Raw genomic sequence first — 16,487 nt, forward strand, 5'->3', positions numbered from 1 at the left:
CTCACTATTTATTCCTTTTACAGTCACGCCAAAAACTCAAGGCTGTAACAATAATGAAGCTGATTTATTCGTATGTCCATTCGGTGTTTAGAAATTTTAGTAGTAGAGTAAAATAGGGCAGTTAATGTATATAAAGCCCAAACTCGCGGGAAAAGGCCACTTGTAAACAAACATGGCAACGGTGCAGGCCAAGGAGACGCCAACCCTCGGTAAACACGTTATCATACACTTATTATACTCCTTTAGGAACTCCTCTTTATCTCCACGTTAACTCTGTGCTATTGTTTTTCATACACGCTTTATATTCGGTCTGTCAAGGTCGAATAACTAAAAAATGGACGTAAGTTAGAGATGGCAGCCGGTCCTCGGGGAACACATTATTTCACACCTCTGTTACTGCTTTGGGAACCGTCTCTTTATACAGACTGACAGTCAGCACGACTTTCGGCCCAAACGTTCGTGCGAGACTCAATTACTTGTGACCACACAGGACATTTTACAGTCAATACAACCCCAAAATTAGACAAGTTGACTGGAATACCACTCCAGTCCGAAAGTTGTCCTCGTATGCCATAGAATTCTAATTTAGCTAACAGTCTTTGGTGGGGAACTTTGTCGAAGGCTTTGGCAAAGTCAAGTATTATGGCGTCAACTTGTCTAATTTTGGGGTTGTATTGACTGTAAAATGTCCTGTGTGGTCACAAGTAATTGAGTCTCGCACGAACGTTCGGGCCGAAAGCCGTGCTGACTTCCTGTAACTTCTGGGGTACCTCAAGGCACCATTTTGGGCCCCCTTCTTTTCCTTTCTTACATTAATGGGTAATTATTGAGAATCACTACGCGCCTCCAAAATACGATATTACGCCTCCGCATTATAGTTAAGGGACGAAATACATGTCCCTTAACTATAATATGAAGGCGGAAAAACTTAAAAGTAAAGAAAAAGTGGTAAAGGTAGTGAAAAAGGATATTATACATGTAATGTGGATGGCTTTGTGTTATGTTCCAGATGGGGCCAATGAGCAGGGCTTCCTCTCCTACTTCAGGAACCTGCCAGAGGTGAGTGAAGCACCAGCACAGTCCTAGTTTTTATGATTATTTACTATTTATTTTTATTTTTATTATTAAGAAACCCACAGAACTTATTGGTGAGTATTATTATAAGAGACAAAACAGGTAGAGAGGGAGGAGTGCAAACACTATAAACTGGCCTGTTAACATTTCTCTAAACACCTGAGACTCCAAGGAAGAGAAAATGAAAGTGGAAGCGATGAGAGAGGAGAAAGAGGACTAGAATATAGAATCTTATAGAAATGGAGTAATTGATTTACCCTTGTGGTGTGATGGGTATTAATACGCTTGAGGGTTTCACGTGTTGCTGGGAAATCAATTATGGCGGAATGTTCAAGTTTAGAGTGTCTATGCTAAGTAAAATTGAAGTCTGCTAAGTTTGTATTATAATTTGTTTAGTCATATGCTGTTAGGAGGAAGAAATCAATTAATTAAGAAAGTTGTATAATTTTGTGCAATAACTGTTCATACCTCTTCTGCTCTTCACCATAAATGCTTATACTAGTCTCCTTATATCCTTATGTATCAATATGCATCATAAATTCATAATCACAACTATATATTTCTCTCCACTAGAAACCCAGTACAAAAATTCAGGTAAACTCTTATAATCTCCTTTTATTCTTGTGTATCATTATCACTATTCATATCTCTCCACCAGAAACCCAACACAACAGTCCGGGTGTTTGACCGTGGGGAGTACTACACCGTGCATGGCCAGGATGCTTTGCTGGCTGCCCGGGAGCTGTTCCGCACCCATGCCGTGGTGAAGATGCTGGGCGGAGGTGAGAACAGGAGGGTCAAGGGGATAAAGGTTAAGATGCTAGGCTCAGGTTCAAACAGGAGGGGAGGTGCAAAGAAGAGAGTATCAAGACACCCTCCATCCAAAACTGAACTCTCTTTTTGGCCTTTCATTCTTCTCTCTTTACAGGAGCAGTGCTTAGAAGGCTTTTATGTACTTTGTTTTTGTCTTTGCCCTTGAGCTGTTTCCTATACTGTAAAAAAAAAAAAAAAAAAAAATAGTAGAGGAGGGTAGAAACAGAAAAGTAGTCAAAGGGGGTAAGTTTGGAGGTGGTACATTTAATTAAGGTTAAGGACTGCACAGAGAGGTGTTGTGCACTGAACCAAGGGATAAGGTGCATTTGGGGAGGTGTTAAACATTGCTGAGAGAGGTTTTGGTGACTGAGCAAAATCATAAGGTATATAGGCTATAAGCATTTGAAAAGGAGGCATAAAGACAAAATGGAGAGATAAGTTTATATATCTTTTACAGGATGTTGGAAATGAGACTTAAGGCACTATAAATTTGTGGGAGGTGGTGTTATAGATAAAATACAGATTCAAAATGGTATAGGTTTAACAGAGACATGAGGGAGAAGGTGGAGGTGGGACAAAGGGCTGTATTACAAGTCGAATCCGAGAAATTTCGGGTCCCTACAAATTTTGGCTCAGGGGGCGTATTACAAGTTGAATCTGAGAAGTTTCGGGTCCCTACAGAGTTTGGGATGAATAACTCTGTAGGGACCCAAAACTTCTCAGATTCAACTTGTAATACGGCCTGAAGACATGGGATAAAGAAGATTTTATATAGTGTTAAGAGAATAAGCGATACAGTGAAAAGATGTTGCAGAGTACAAAATTTCGGGCATTTGGAATCTTTTATTCAGGGTAGATATCACAGACTGGACAAAATTTATACAGCTACCCCCACCAATACCAGACCCCTAACAGCAGGTGACCTTTCTTTCCCCACCGTTCACCAGGCAGCAACAAGGTGGAGTCAGTGGTGCTGAGTCGCCTGAACTTTGAGTCATTTATGCGCGACCTCCTGCTGGTCAAACACTACCGGGTGGAGGTGTACAAGTCCAGGTCCTCCACCAAGAATGACTGGGAGCTGGACTATCGGGTGAGCCAGTCCTGTTATACCTGTCGCTGTCTTTTTGTTATCGTGTCATCAAATTTTTAAAAGCTCCTGTTGCTGTCATTTTGGGGGGAGGGTTAACTGGCTTTTTTTTTTTTCTGCTATATATGTTATTTTTCTATATTCCTATTGTCTATTTTTCATGTGTGATTTTTCTTCTGTAGTCATTTTATAAGCTCCTGTTTCCTCCACTTTCTTTTTTTGTTGACTGGTTCTGTGTTTGTCTTTTCTGTTTTATGTGCTTTTTCTCTGTATTTTTGTTGCTGGCTTTGTTTGGTGTATGATTTCTCTATAGCAATTTTTTATAAACTTTTTGCTGCCACTTTCTTTTTTTCTTAACTAGCTCTCTCTTTTCCTTTTTCTGTTTTCAGTGCTGTTTTTTTCTATATTTCTGTCTGTTTTGGTGATTTTTTTGTGTTTCATTTGCTTGTGTCTTTAGCTCCCCAACTCACTAGCTGTGTTTGTTTGTCAGTCTGTGTCTGTCTCAGTCTGTGTCTATATCTGTGACTGTCCGTCTGTCTGTCTGCATCTATTTATCTTTTTTTCCCTCACATGCTTTCCCCTCCTCTCCATCATACAAACCTAGGCATTGGCTATATATGTTTGTCAGACTGTCTTTGTCTATTTGTGTCTGTCTCTGTGTATTCGTGTGTCAGTCTGTCTGTCTTTTTTTCCCTTCCCCCTTTCCCTCCTGTCCATCATAGTCCCAGACATTGAGCAGCTCCCTCACCTCCCCCTCCCTTGCAGGCGTCCCCGGGCAACCTGTCCCAGTTGGAGGAGGTGTTGTTTGGTGCCAACAGCGACTGCACCGTTACCACTGGTGTCATGGCCGTCAAGGTGGCGCCTGATGGAAACCAGAAGGTGAGGGATTTACCTGTTGGTGCCCTGTGCTCAACTGTATTTACCAGTCTTTTATTGTGCCTTGATTTTCAGGATTTGTTTTCCCGTGTTCTGTTATTCATTCATTTATCATTCATTCACTTGTATTCCTGTGTTTTAATAGTAATTCTACATGTTATTCTTAGGATTGTTTAATATTTTTTTGTTTACACCCTACTCAGTTTTTTCTCTTGCAGTTGTTAGATCAGTTTATTTGTATCTGTCCAATGATATTGATTTCTGTTTCATTACAATTTAAGTTAGAATGAAGTTGAACTGGAGTCATTCATGTTGTGACTTCTCTTATGGGTACTTAGAGGTGAACATTTCAAGATTTTCCAGTGTTATTACAATTTACTCTAATGAATTAAATGATGTATATAGTTAATGTGGTTGGTATGTGGATGTGAATAGGCAGTAGATCCACATGACTACAAAATCTTTCCTAATATCATCTTTTTCATCAATTTTCTCATTTTTATTATAATATTAGGTGACTGTCCTCCAACTGTCTGTATCATTAACACAAATCTTCCTCAGGTGGTGGGCATTGGGTACGTGGATGTGGCCACACAGGAGGTTCGCCTGGCAGAGTTCAATGACACGGAGGCCTTCAGTAACCTTGAGGCCCTGGTGGTGCAGCTATCCCCCAGGGAGTGTCTGTTGCCTGCCGGGGACCAGGGACCGACAGCAGCAAGGCTCAAGCAGGTGGGTGAGGCTGCGGGGAGTCCTGTAGGGAGGGGGTGTTAGTTTGGACCATTCAGTGATGTTTCTTTTTATATAAGGTATTTATCCTTCACCTGTTTACGTTTTGAGATCCAGCTGTCCTTCACTCATGGTTCTTTGATTTCTCCTTGAGGTATTGCATTGTGTTCCCTTTTTGATGATATATTTTAGTGATCTTGCTCCTTTGCTTCTACTTCTCAATCTTCCTCATATTTTTGGGGGTCAAACCTCTTGCTTTTCCTCTTTTTAAATCTGCTTTTTTTTTATTTTTTATTTTTTATTTTTTATTTTTTTTACAGTAAAGGAGACAGCACAAGGGCTTATATTCCCTTTTCCTATTTTGGGTAAAGTCTTTTTCCTTTTTTTCTCATTTTTCTTTACCATTCTTTGTGAGAGTTTGTTCTTGTCTCTCCTTTTTTCACAATCTCGTGTATCATTACTGTGCCTTTACCTCTTTCAGGTCATGTCCCGCAATCCCCTGCTGGTGACAGAGAGGAAGCGCGCCGAGTTCAACAACAAGGATTTGGAGCAGGATTTGGGGCGGCTGCTGAGGAAGAAGAAGGGGGGAGCGTCTGCCTCCCTCGCACACCCTGAGCTGGGCGGGCCACATGCCTCGGCAGCCCTGGCAGCTGTTATTAAGTACTTGGAGGTGTGTGTGTGTTTGTTTCCTTCTGTGTCTGTTGATTTTATAATTATTTTTTTCCTTTTGACATGAGTTATGGGTTCTTCTCCACTGCAGGCTCAAGGGCTGAGGTGAAGAGATGAGCACTGATGCAGCAAACATCTTAGCATATTCTTTAAAGATTACCTTTACCTTAATGGTGCAGCCTTCATTTGGATGACCCCTAGATACATTTTCTCTCTCTCTTCAAGCTTCTTATAAATCTGGTTAAATCTGTAAATTCACAACCACACAATAGGGACAAAAGAAGGTACCATTGCAAAGCTTTCCCTCCAACTGGACCCCCCTCCCTCACACCTTCCTTCTTCCCCAGCTGTTGAATGATGAGTCCAACTTCAAGCAATTCACCCTGGCCCCTTATGACCTGAGTCACTTCATGCGCCTGGATGCCGCGGCAGTACGGGCCCTGCACGTGGAGCCTGTGGAGGGGGGCCGGGAGGGGGCTGGTGTGCCGGCAGCCAAGACACACTCCCTCCTTGGCCTCCTGGACAAGTGCCGCACCTCCCTTGGCCATCGCCTCATGCTGCAGTGGCTCCGGCAGCCCCTGGTGGACATCAACAAGATTGGTGAGTTGATGGAGTGACACTGACTGAAAGCAATGGATAAGTGTTTTGGTTTAGGAAAGTGGTCCTTGATGTCATGATTTTAACCCTGATTAGTCTCCTGAAAAACTTGTTGACCTCTCATGGCTTTGACCCTGATCTGTCTGTCCCTAGAGGAACGGCTTGATCTGGTTGAGGCGATGGTGTCTTCAGTACAGCTGCGGCACAGTCTGGGGGAGGACCACCTCAAGCAGATTCCCGACCTCAGCCGCCTCTGTCGCAAGCTGACACGCAAGGAAGCCTCCCTCCAGGACTGCTACAGGTATGCCTTCCTTCTTTTGTCCTTTCCTCCTTTGCCTCTCTTTCCTCCTCTTGCCTGTCATCCTCCCTGACCTCACTTGCTTTCCTCACAAGCTCTGAAATTTCATCCAAAATTGACCTCTCTTTTAGCCACTCATCTTTGCAGTCTTTTACAGGAGCAGTGCATAACAGACTCTTTTGTTATTATTTATTATTACCCTTGAACTAATTCCTTTCCTGTAAAACAAGAAAAAATAACTCACTTTCCCTCCCTTGAGAATTGCTACAGGTATTGTTGACCCCTACTGCTTGCAGCAGCGTCATTCACAGGTCCATGTACATGTGGATTATGGGAGATATCAGCAAAGGTTATATCTGACCCTCCTTCCTCCCCCAGATTCTACCGGTGTGTGGAGCGGTTGCCAGACCTGTGTCAGGCCGTAGCACACTATGATGGGGCACACACCTCCTCCCTCGCTGCTGTCTTCACCACCCCACTGCAGGTGTGTGTGTGTGTGTGTGTGTGTGTGTATCTCACCTATGCATATTTCTACAAGATTGAGTCAAGCTTGTAATATCCCTCATTATACTATATTTTTTGCCAACTTCTGTGTCTCTTGCTCTCCTACTCTTTAAGTATTTTTCACACACTTGACAAAAACTGAAACAAGACATGACCAAGTTTTGTGTGTTCGCCATTTTTCTTCATTATTTTGTGTTTTGTGTGTTTATTATTTGCCCACACGTGCATATTGTTTACCCTCTTCTTCTCTTGTAACCACTCTTTACCCCCTGGCAGGAGCTGATATCAGACCTGGCCAAGTTCCAGGAGATGATAGAGACCACCATGGACTTTGAGATTGCCAACAAGGGCGAGTACGTCATCAAGGCCGACTTTGACAATAGCCTGACAGGTGGGTTGATGTGCTGATGAGGTGTTTGGAAGGGGTGGGAGCTGTGAAGGGAAAGGGGGGATGAAAGGAAGGTGAAGAAATTACCAGGTGTTTCTATATGCCAGTGAATTCCACATGAGGGAATATTTTGGTACATGAACATTTTATAATTTTTCAAAACATTTCGTCTTTTTTTTCCGAATATATCCAGCAGACACTTCCCTCGAGTCTTTCGTTGGTAACCTTTCTTATCCCCCCTTCACCTTTCTTACATCTGCCTCTACCAACAATCCTTCGTTTTTTATGGTAAAGGGAATAGCTCAAGGGTAACAAACAAAAACAATAACAAAAAAGGCCCCTAATAACTTCTACTTCAAAAGCAATTAGAAGGAGTGGCCAAAAGAGAGGCACATCCATACATCCAGGTTCATCCATCCATCTGCTCCTTTCTCCAGAGCTTCGTGAGACAATGGACAACCTGGAGGAGCAGATTCAAGGCCAGCTGAGGAGGGTGTCCAGTGACCTGTGTCTGGATTCTGGGAAGAGTCTCAAGCTGGAGGCAAACTCACAGCTCGGCCACTTCTTCCGCATCACACTCAAGGTTGGTGTTTTGTTGTACATGTTATGTGTGTATTTACCTATTTGTAGGCTACTGGGCCTGAGTTAAACTCTTAATAGTCCTGTCTCCATATCTACATTTATCCAGCCTTTCTTTCGTTTGTTGGACACTGCTCGCCTCCACCACCTCTTCCTGCAAGCTGTTCCATGTGTGTGTGTGTGTGTGTATGGAGGAAAGAGGATAAGGTCTAGGTTAGGTTAGGTAAGTTAGATCAGGTTTGTGTGTGGAGAAATATTACAAGTCAAATTAGGTTGGCTCCGCTTAGATTTGTTGAAGTATGTGGAAGAAAAGAGATATAGGTTAGGTTAGGTTAGATTACGTTAGGTTAGGTTAGGTTAGATTACGTTAGGTTAGGTTTGTGTATGAGGAAATGATAAAGGATGTTTAAAGTGAGGTAGATTTGTTTAGTTTGTTTAAATATGTGTCAAGAAAAAGATACATGTCAGGGTTACGTTAGGGCAGTAGTAAGGTTGAAGGACCAGTTCAAAGTAAGCGTGGCCTTCTGTTGTTGTTTTCACGAGTGTTTTCCATGTAGCTACATGATGTAGAAGCCTTGTCAAACCATCACTAGGCTCATAAAATTACCCAAGGAAATACCCACAACCTCTACAAAATCCTTATCAAATGTGAATGTGTGAGCCTTGAAATGTGGGCAAATATAGGCCTAAGAAAAAGATTGAATAAAAATATATTGATGAGGCTACAAGGCTTTAGTTACATCATCATGAAGTAGCAGCAGCCTTACCCTTTCCACCTCTCCACCCACAGGAGGAAAAGGTCCTTCGCAACAACAGGAACTACACCATCATCGACACCAACAAGACTGGCGTGAGGTTCAGGAACGGGGCGCTGCAGGACCTCAACGAACAGCACCTTGCAGCCAAGGAAGAGTACGCAGAGCAGCAGAAGACCCTGGTGGAGGAGATTATTGGCATTGCTGGTGAGTGATGGAGGAGGAGAATGGGAGGAAGTTACTGATGAGAACGGCTAAAGGCATGAAGGGGAGGGGCATAGCTGGGCATGATAACAGAAAATCATATTCCCAATACCCGATAACTGATAATGGAAAACACAAGCCGCTGTTCTCTGTTTGGGCTCTTTACAACGGGATCACAAATGTCAGGCAGTGAATAATAATTTTGGGGGCAAAGTTAAATGATTTTTCTCTTTGATATAGTGATTTTTGAGTTTTACATAAAAAAATAACCTAGTGTTTTAATGTTGATGATATAAGTATGAAATCTCTTCACTGAAGATATTTCATACCCTGAAGTTTTTCACACAACAGTGGGCGCCCGGGCCACGCATACGCAGTAGGGAGGAGACTACGTTTTTTTTCTTTTTTCTGAGAGACGGAAAAAAGTAGCGATTACCGCTAGTTTGGTTACAAAAGTAATGAAGATACCGATAAATATATAAATGAGTAGCGGATGGCCGATAACCCAATTATGTTATCAGCGATAAAGTATTGCGATAACTTATCGCGATAACGCCCAGCTATGGGGAGGGGTAATGATGGGAGGAAGGAAATGAGAATGATAATAAAAATGTTAAGTTTCAATGATCAGACACACATTATCACAAAACTAGAAAGTCTAATATTTTGATTTTTTTTAATCAGATAAGTATAAAGCATAGGCAGGGGAAAGAAATGATAGATAATCCAGGTTTGTTTTTCCAAGCATTTTATGTAGGGAGGAGATGCCATATGAATGATCCAAGTATATTTTCAAAGACTAATAATCTTGTGTAGGGAAAAGCTGTATAAATGCTATAATTATTCTCCCCCTCACCAGCTGGGTATGTGGAGGTGATACAGAAGCTGGGACAGGTGCTGGCCGTTCTAGACTGCATCCACGCACTTGCCTCCGCCGCTGTGAGTGCCCCGGTGCCCTATGTGCGGCCCCGCCTGCTGCCAAAGGGCTCGGGGGTGCTGCGGCTGGAGGGCATGAGGCACCCCTGTCTAGAGCTGCAGGATGAGGTCTCCTTCATACCCAACAACTGCTGCCTCGAGGATGGTGAGTGAGGCTGCTCTGTTCTGTGTGTGGGTCATGTGATGAATAGCTTTTGAGGGATTATCCTTGATAGACACCATGTAAACCCTTGGCAGCTCCATGTAATACCTTTCCTGACACCTCAGAGCCCAAAGCATCTGAGACTATGAACCATGGAGTCTCTAAACTTGTGCCTCTTATTTCTTCTCCTCTCCCCTCTCATCCTTGCCTCTTCTCTCCTGTCCTCTCCTCATCTCTCCTATCCTCTGCACTCCTCCTCTCCTCTCCCTCCCTCTCTTCTCCTCTTTTCTCCTCTCCTCTCCTTAACTCAACTGGGATTTAAGATGTGTAATTCTCTGATGTCTTAACTTGGGCAGGGTATAACTTGTGCACTGCTCATGTTTCTAAACCTCCCTAGGATAACACAAAATATATGCAACTGTAGACAAAAACTGGCAAAATAAAGGAGGTCAGTAACTGAAAAGGATAAAGGTGGGAAGGAAGTGAGCAGGGGAATGTGTTAGGGGTCTCAGTTGAGAAGAATTTAAACACTGTAATTACTACTGCCCCATGTCTAGCTGTCAAAAGTATCCATTTGACTATGACGACATTTGGCATTCTATATTTTTTTATGACTATAGGCAACTGTTAAGGATTGATTAGAGGTTATATAGGAGAAGAGGTGAATAGAAGACCTCAGCCTTAATCTCTTACCTAACAGACAAATAATGATGGTGAAAACAGATAAATGGCAGACCTTATCTCCTGTCTCTTACTCAGTAAATAGATTGATAAATATAAGAAAGATAAATAAAAACTAGATAACAGACTGATGTATATAATGAATCACACCCTTCAGCTGCCTCACCCTGTTGAAAAATATAAATGGTAACAAAAATAGATAAATACCTTTAGTATATACAGAACCTCACCCTCTATCTCTCTTCCACTCATCCATCCACCCACAGAGTCTGGCCGTTTCCACATCATCACGGGGCCAAACATGGGCGGCAAGAGTACCTTCCTGAGGTCGGCGGGTGTGGCCGTGCTGATGGCCCAGGTTGGCTCCTTTGTGGCCTGCGAGAAGGCTGAGGTGTCCATCGTCGACTCTATCCTGGGTGAGTGTGGTGCTAGTGCTGAAAAAGGGCTGTATAAGAATAGATAACTTTGGTGGTTGGAATGAACATATAGGAGTATAGATTGCTTTGGTAATAGAAATGCATTATATGTGTGAATGGTTTGGGTGATAGAAGAGAGCTATATAGTAACAATAGATAACTTTTCTTCTTCTTCTCTTTCATATATTACCTCACATTTTCCATCTTTCTTCCTCCCTTTCAAATATTTGCCTCACATTCTCCCCTCCTCCTGCAGCTCGTGTGGGTGCCGGGGACAACCAGCAGAGGGGAGTGTCCACCTTCATGGCTGAGATGCTCGAGACATCCACCATTCTGAGGGTAAGTGTAGCAAGACTAGGATGGGGTTAAGTTAAGCTGCTTTTTCAGGGTAAAGTATTTTAAAAGTGTCTTGTCATTTTATCTCTTTGTCACTCTACTCACTCAATCATTCCCTTCTTTTGGCATACTACTAACCCTGTCATTCTCTCCTTATGGCATGTTTCTAACCCAATCATTCTCTCCCTCATAGTCTGCCACAGAGAACTCCTTAATTCTTATCGATGAGCTGGGCCGAGGAACCTCCACCTACGATGGCTTTGGTCTTGCCTGGGCCTTGTCTGAGTAAGTTATATTGATGGGTTAATTCCACATAATAGTAATTAATGACAACTCTGGGAATAATAAAAGTAATGTAATGAATAAAAATTGGAAGTAAAAGTAATGGCCTTGTCTGAGTAAGTGCTATTGATGGGCTTGTTTCATGTAATAGTAATAAATGACAACTTGAAGAATAAATAGTAATGTAATGAATCAAAATTGGAAGTAATAATAATGGAAACCCTATAATGCCCCTATATCAAGAGGAGCAATGTGTTGAATGAATGATGAAGTAAGTGATCCACCTTCCCTCTTTTACCAGACACATCGCCAAGGAGATCAGGTCCTTCACGCTGTTCGCCACACACTTCCACGAGGTGACGGCTCTGGCCAAGGAGGTGGACAGTGTCAGGAACTTCCACGTCACCGCCACCACTGCTCACGGCACACTCACCCTCCTCTACTTGGTGAGTGTCCTGAAGCCTTCACTTACCCGGATGTCATGGGCCACTTTCACAGTTTGCCATGATGGGTTAGGAAGCCTCCAAACCAATACCAAAGACTTAACCCGGTAGCAGCGGGGATCATGTTTCTTAATGGTCCCTCTAAGCAAGAAAAATGAGAAAAAAATCATCACTCACACAAACCATTTCATAATATATATCAAAGCATTTGTGATCAGTTTATGTATCATCTATTTTTGTGGGTCTATATCATGGCACAAACATGGTAAAGCCACAAATTTGGCTCGTCGCTGCTACCGGGTTACGGAAATCCTTGTGTAGTGTTTGGTGTCCATATTTAAGTTACGAAAGTTGAGGAAACCATACGGGAAGTCTCTTTTGTATCTGGTGCTGCATTGAAAACCTAACCATTGTGGAGTGTAGATGGTTGAAAAGTGGTTCAGGCCAATACATAGCCACTGTCTTGGACCATGAATCTGGCTCATAGTCTTCTTATCTTGTGTAAATGAGTACTTCTTCAAACCTTATCTTTCTTTTGTAAACGAGTTCTTCAAACCATATTTTTCTTTTTGTAAGTGAGTACATCTTCAAACTGTATCTTTCCCTTTTGTAAATGAGTACTTCTTCAAACCATATCTTTCCTTTTTGTAAATGAGTAATTCTTCAAACCATATCTTTCCCTTTTGTAAATGAGTACTTCTTCAAACCATATCTTTCCTTTTTGTAAACGAGTACTTCTTCAAACCATATCTTTCCTTTTTGTAAACGAGTACTTCTTCAAACCATATCTTTCTTTTTGTAAACGAGTACTTCTTCAAACCATATCTTTCTTTTTGTAAACGAGTACTTCTTCAAACCATATCTTTCTTTTGGTAAACGAGTACTTCTTAAAACAATATATTTCTTTTTGTAAACGAGTACTTCTTCAAACCATATCTTTCTTTTTGTAAACGAGTACTTCTTCAAACCATATCTTTCTTTTTGTAAACGAGTACTTCTTCAAACCATATCTTTCTTTTTGTAAACGAGTACTTCTTCAAACCATATCTTTCTTTTTGTAAACGAGTACTTCTTCAAACCATATCTTTCCTTTTTGTAAACGAGTACTTCTTCAAACCATATCTTTCTTTTTGGAAGACATGTTTTTTCTACTTGGCAAATGTTTATCTTATGTTGCCTTTCTTTTGTTAAGTATGTATATCTTCTAGTCTTTATTCATTTGTGGCATTTTTTTTTTTTTTTTTTTTTTTTTCCCTTTTAGTTGTCATACTTTTATCTTATTCCATATCCCTTAATGTTACCTCCCATTCTCCCCCTTCTGTCCAACATATTCCACCCATTCATTCAAAAGCAGGGAAGTGGATGAATAGAGCAGACTTAGCAATTATGTGGAAGGTACAAATAAGACTGGATGTTAAAAGGTGGTGTGATGAATAGGTGGATGGGAACAGTAAATAATACTCATGATAGGCTGACAGAAGTTGGCCTACATAACACAATTCTCTTTTTGTTTGCTAATATGTACTGCGGTCGTTTTTTTTTACCGCCCTTGGTCCATCTAACTTTCCTTTGCCGTGTATGATATTGTTTCTTATTGTTTCTTCCTCCACTAAATTTCTTTATTACCCTTGCCCCACCTAATGCCTTTTTCCCATGATATTGTTTTTTACTCTACTAAATTTGTTGACTACCATTTCTCCACCTAAATTATTGTTCCTCGTGATATTCTTTCTTCCTCCACTAAATTTGTTACCCTTTTTCCACCAAATAAATCTTTTCCACATGTGAGAGCCTATTGCTTCTTTTTCCACTAAACCCACTATTTTATATATTTATCTTATTTATTATTTTTTTCAGGTTCGTCCCGGCCCCTGTGACCGCAGCTTTGGTATCCATGTGGCTGAGCTTGCCAACTTCCCAGCCACGGCAATAGAGGCAAGTGTTCCTGCAATGAATACTTTTATAGATACTATTGAAGAATGACATACTACCTTACTGAGGATTTTATGCTTAAGAGAAAATTGTTCATTAATTCATCAGAGGACTTTAATTGTACTCTTAGGGCAGTATTCTTAGATGTCTCTGCCTCGCACATCAATTATTTCTGTATAACAAAAAAGAGATTATAATTGAGTTTTCATGAGAGATTTCTTACATTTATGCTACAGAAGCTTTGTCATACTTCCACCAGAGTTATAAAACTACCCATTGAAATGTCCTCCACTCCTTGTGTTTGAGACACAAATTGTTTGATAATATGGACCTTAATTATGTAGATATAATGTTTCTCCTTTGCTGAATCGGGAAAATTTTGATGTGTCAATTAAGTAATGTGTAGAGAGCTTTTCCTAATCACTCAATTCATGGGCTTATTACTTTCAAGAACCTTATAATATGTTTTCTTTTGAAGTATTTTGTTTTAATTTCTTTTTCTTCCACAGTTTGCCAAGAAGAAAGCCAGTGAGATGGAAGATGACTTTGGGGATGTTGAAGATGATTCCGAGGAAGCTGTGAAAAAGAGGAAGCTTCAGAAGGAGGTGAGAGAGTCTTGGACAAGGTATTGGTTACCTGTCTTTAGAAACACACGTTAAATATAATTTTCCATTTATCGGCATTTTTCTAATTTTTTGGATTAGATGTTTGATGAACCGACCTCAAATTATTTATCGAGTTCGTCCTCCTCACTAATGCAGAGACCTTAGATAAATACCACCTGGAAAGGTAGGGCTTCAAGGCTCTGTACAACCTGCTCTTTTTTCTCATTGATTTAGGGAAAGGAATGATTTCTAGTCCTTATTTCTACCCCTATACCTTTTCTGATAGTTTTTAAAGATTTTAATAATTTCTGATATTTTGACTTTACCAAGGATTTCTTTAAAAAAAATCCTTTATTTTTGAGAGGGAAAGAAGGTGATTGAAAGGAAGGATTTCTAGTCCATATCTCTACCCCTATGTACTTTCTGATCATTTATATAGATACAGATAATATCTATTATTTTGTTAACTTTTCCACGGATTTATGTGCATGTATTTCTCATTTATTATTAGGGAGAGAAACTGATTGAAAGGAAACATTTCTTGTCCTTATTCCTACCCTTATAACCTTTTCTGATAATTTTTATTATTCTGTAGAAGTTGATAATTTCTGATATGCTGACTTTCTCAAGGATTTCCTCACCTACACATCTATATTTCTTTTATCATCAGGAGGGAGAGAAGGTGATTGAGGACTTTCTGAGCAAGATTAGCAAACTGGACTGTGATGCCCTGAGTGAGGAGGAGCTGGAGAGGGAGGTGAAGAAGCTCAGGGAGGAGGCCCGCTCACACAACAACCCCTACATCGCCCACCTGCTGCCCAGGGAGACCTAACCCCCCTAGACTACCAAGACATACAGGATAAAGGAAGAGCAGTGTAGGGCAGACCAGACTAAGACAGGCTAGGTGCGGATGATGAAGCAAGTCGGCACAAAGCCAGTTCGGGCAAATGTAAGGAAAGAAAGGACCAAGGTAGCTAGTGCTTGACAACAGGGGTAATTTAGGAAAAAAATTATATGCTTCTGTTATCACTGCAAAGGTAGATGAGTTCAAAGAAGAAAATAAGGCAGGTAAATTAGGAAAGAATATGTGGATCAGTTACCAGTTCAAGTGTAGATAAGTGGAAACCAAGATGAGACTGTGGCAGATAGGTTATGATCAGGGCAAGCTAAATAAGGAGACAACACATGACTCAGTTACCAGTACAAAGATAAGGCAGATAAATGTAACCACAGTGAGGTAGACAAGAGTGATGGTTTTGTTACTATTAGTCTGGCCTGCCCTCCAGATATCAGAAGACTACATTCCTATTATTTTAGTGACTCCATCATTAATCAACTGGATCCTACTTGGTGACAATGGCTGATGAAATTTGGCTAAGGAACTCTGTATACTGCAAGACTTTTATAGTTATGCATACAAGAGGTCAAGCAGAATGTAGAGCAGCTATCTGGAGACTGAGGCCAGCACAGCACAGCCACTTGTGTTTCGTATATCTGTTTTACCAAATGTTTTTGTGGTTCTGGCATCAACCATGGCGCCACACTGCAGGACCTGTGAGTGGTGGGCTCCATTTGTTAACCACTCCATCAGGGGCTAATAAATGTTGGAATCTCGTAGGTAATTCAGTTTGCCTACCATGAACTTTATCATTTAAGTTACTGGTGCAGTAACTTGGAGAAATTATGTGTTCTGGGATGTTTTTCTGAAAGATCCTCTCAGTTTGCAATTTGACTTCCTGTAGTGAGTCTTTTAATTAATTGCCACCTCTTTGCCTGGTCTGTAACATAAAAACAAAACAAAAACAGGGAATGGGATGGTGAAAAGCTTAAAATAGTCCCAGTTTATTTGTTTTCACTAATTTGGGGAACTTAGCATTATGTATATTTTTTCTTTACTACATAGAGATGTGCCATATGACCCCAGATGCATGACCTATTTTATTATCCTATTAACGTGCACTACATATAGATAATATTACTGGGAGGAAGAGAAGCTAAAGTTGTCTGGTACTTTGAGTAGTTATGCCATTGTCGAGGAACCCTGTCTGTGCTGGGGCTAGTGGGAAGCTCGGCCAATCCCACAAACAACAATAGAGACAGCTCAAGGGCACAAAAAGGTAAACAATAATAAAAAAAAAAAAGCC

At 41.0% G+C, this 16,487-nt stretch overlaps 1 protein-coding gene across 1 annotated transcript; it reads left to right on the top strand.

Moving 5' to 3' along the window:
* The first annotated feature begins 130 nt into the window (after nt 1-130).
* LOC126997085 (DNA mismatch repair protein Msh2-like) lies at nt 131-15,957 on the top strand. The gene is made up of 21 exons (XM_050858140.1): nt 131-209; nt 1,010-1,059; nt 1,733-1,856; nt 2,835-2,977; nt 3,740-3,853; nt 4,412-4,579; nt 5,058-5,246; nt 5,593-5,845; nt 5,996-6,143; nt 6,519-6,624; nt 6,921-7,035; nt 7,470-7,615; nt 8,402-8,573; nt 9,430-9,651; nt 10,596-10,745; nt 11,002-11,084; nt 11,275-11,366; nt 11,665-11,809; nt 13,664-13,741; nt 14,248-14,343; nt 15,014-15,957. The coding sequence occupies exons 1-21, from the start codon at nt 173-175 to the stop codon at nt 15,173-15,175; spliced, it is 2,793 nt and encodes a 930-aa protein (XP_050714097.1). The 5' UTR covers nt 131-172; the 3' UTR covers nt 15,176-15,957.
* Nucleotides 15,958-16,487: the final 530 nt, after the last annotated feature.

Source organism: Eriocheir sinensis, chromosome 11 (genome assembly GCF_024679095.1).
Source record: "Eriocheir sinensis breed Jianghai 21 chromosome 11, ASM2467909v1, whole genome shotgun sequence".
In the NCBI taxonomy this organism is placed as follows: domain Eukaryota; kingdom Metazoa; phylum Arthropoda; class Malacostraca; order Decapoda; family Varunidae; genus Eriocheir; species Eriocheir sinensis.

Coding starts and splice junctions, on each gene's coding strand:
- LOC126997085 (XM_050858140.1), top strand. CDS start 173: ATGGCAACGGTGCAGGCCAAGGAGACGCCAACCCTCG. Junction 2,978..3,739: donor ACTGGGAGCTGGACTATCGG/GTGAGCCAGTCC, acceptor CCTCCCTTGCAG/GCGTCCCCGGGCAACCTGTC. Junction 6,625..6,920: donor TCTTCACCACCCCACTGCAG/GTGTGTGTGTGT, acceptor ACCCCCTGGCAG/GAGCTGATATCAGACCTGGC.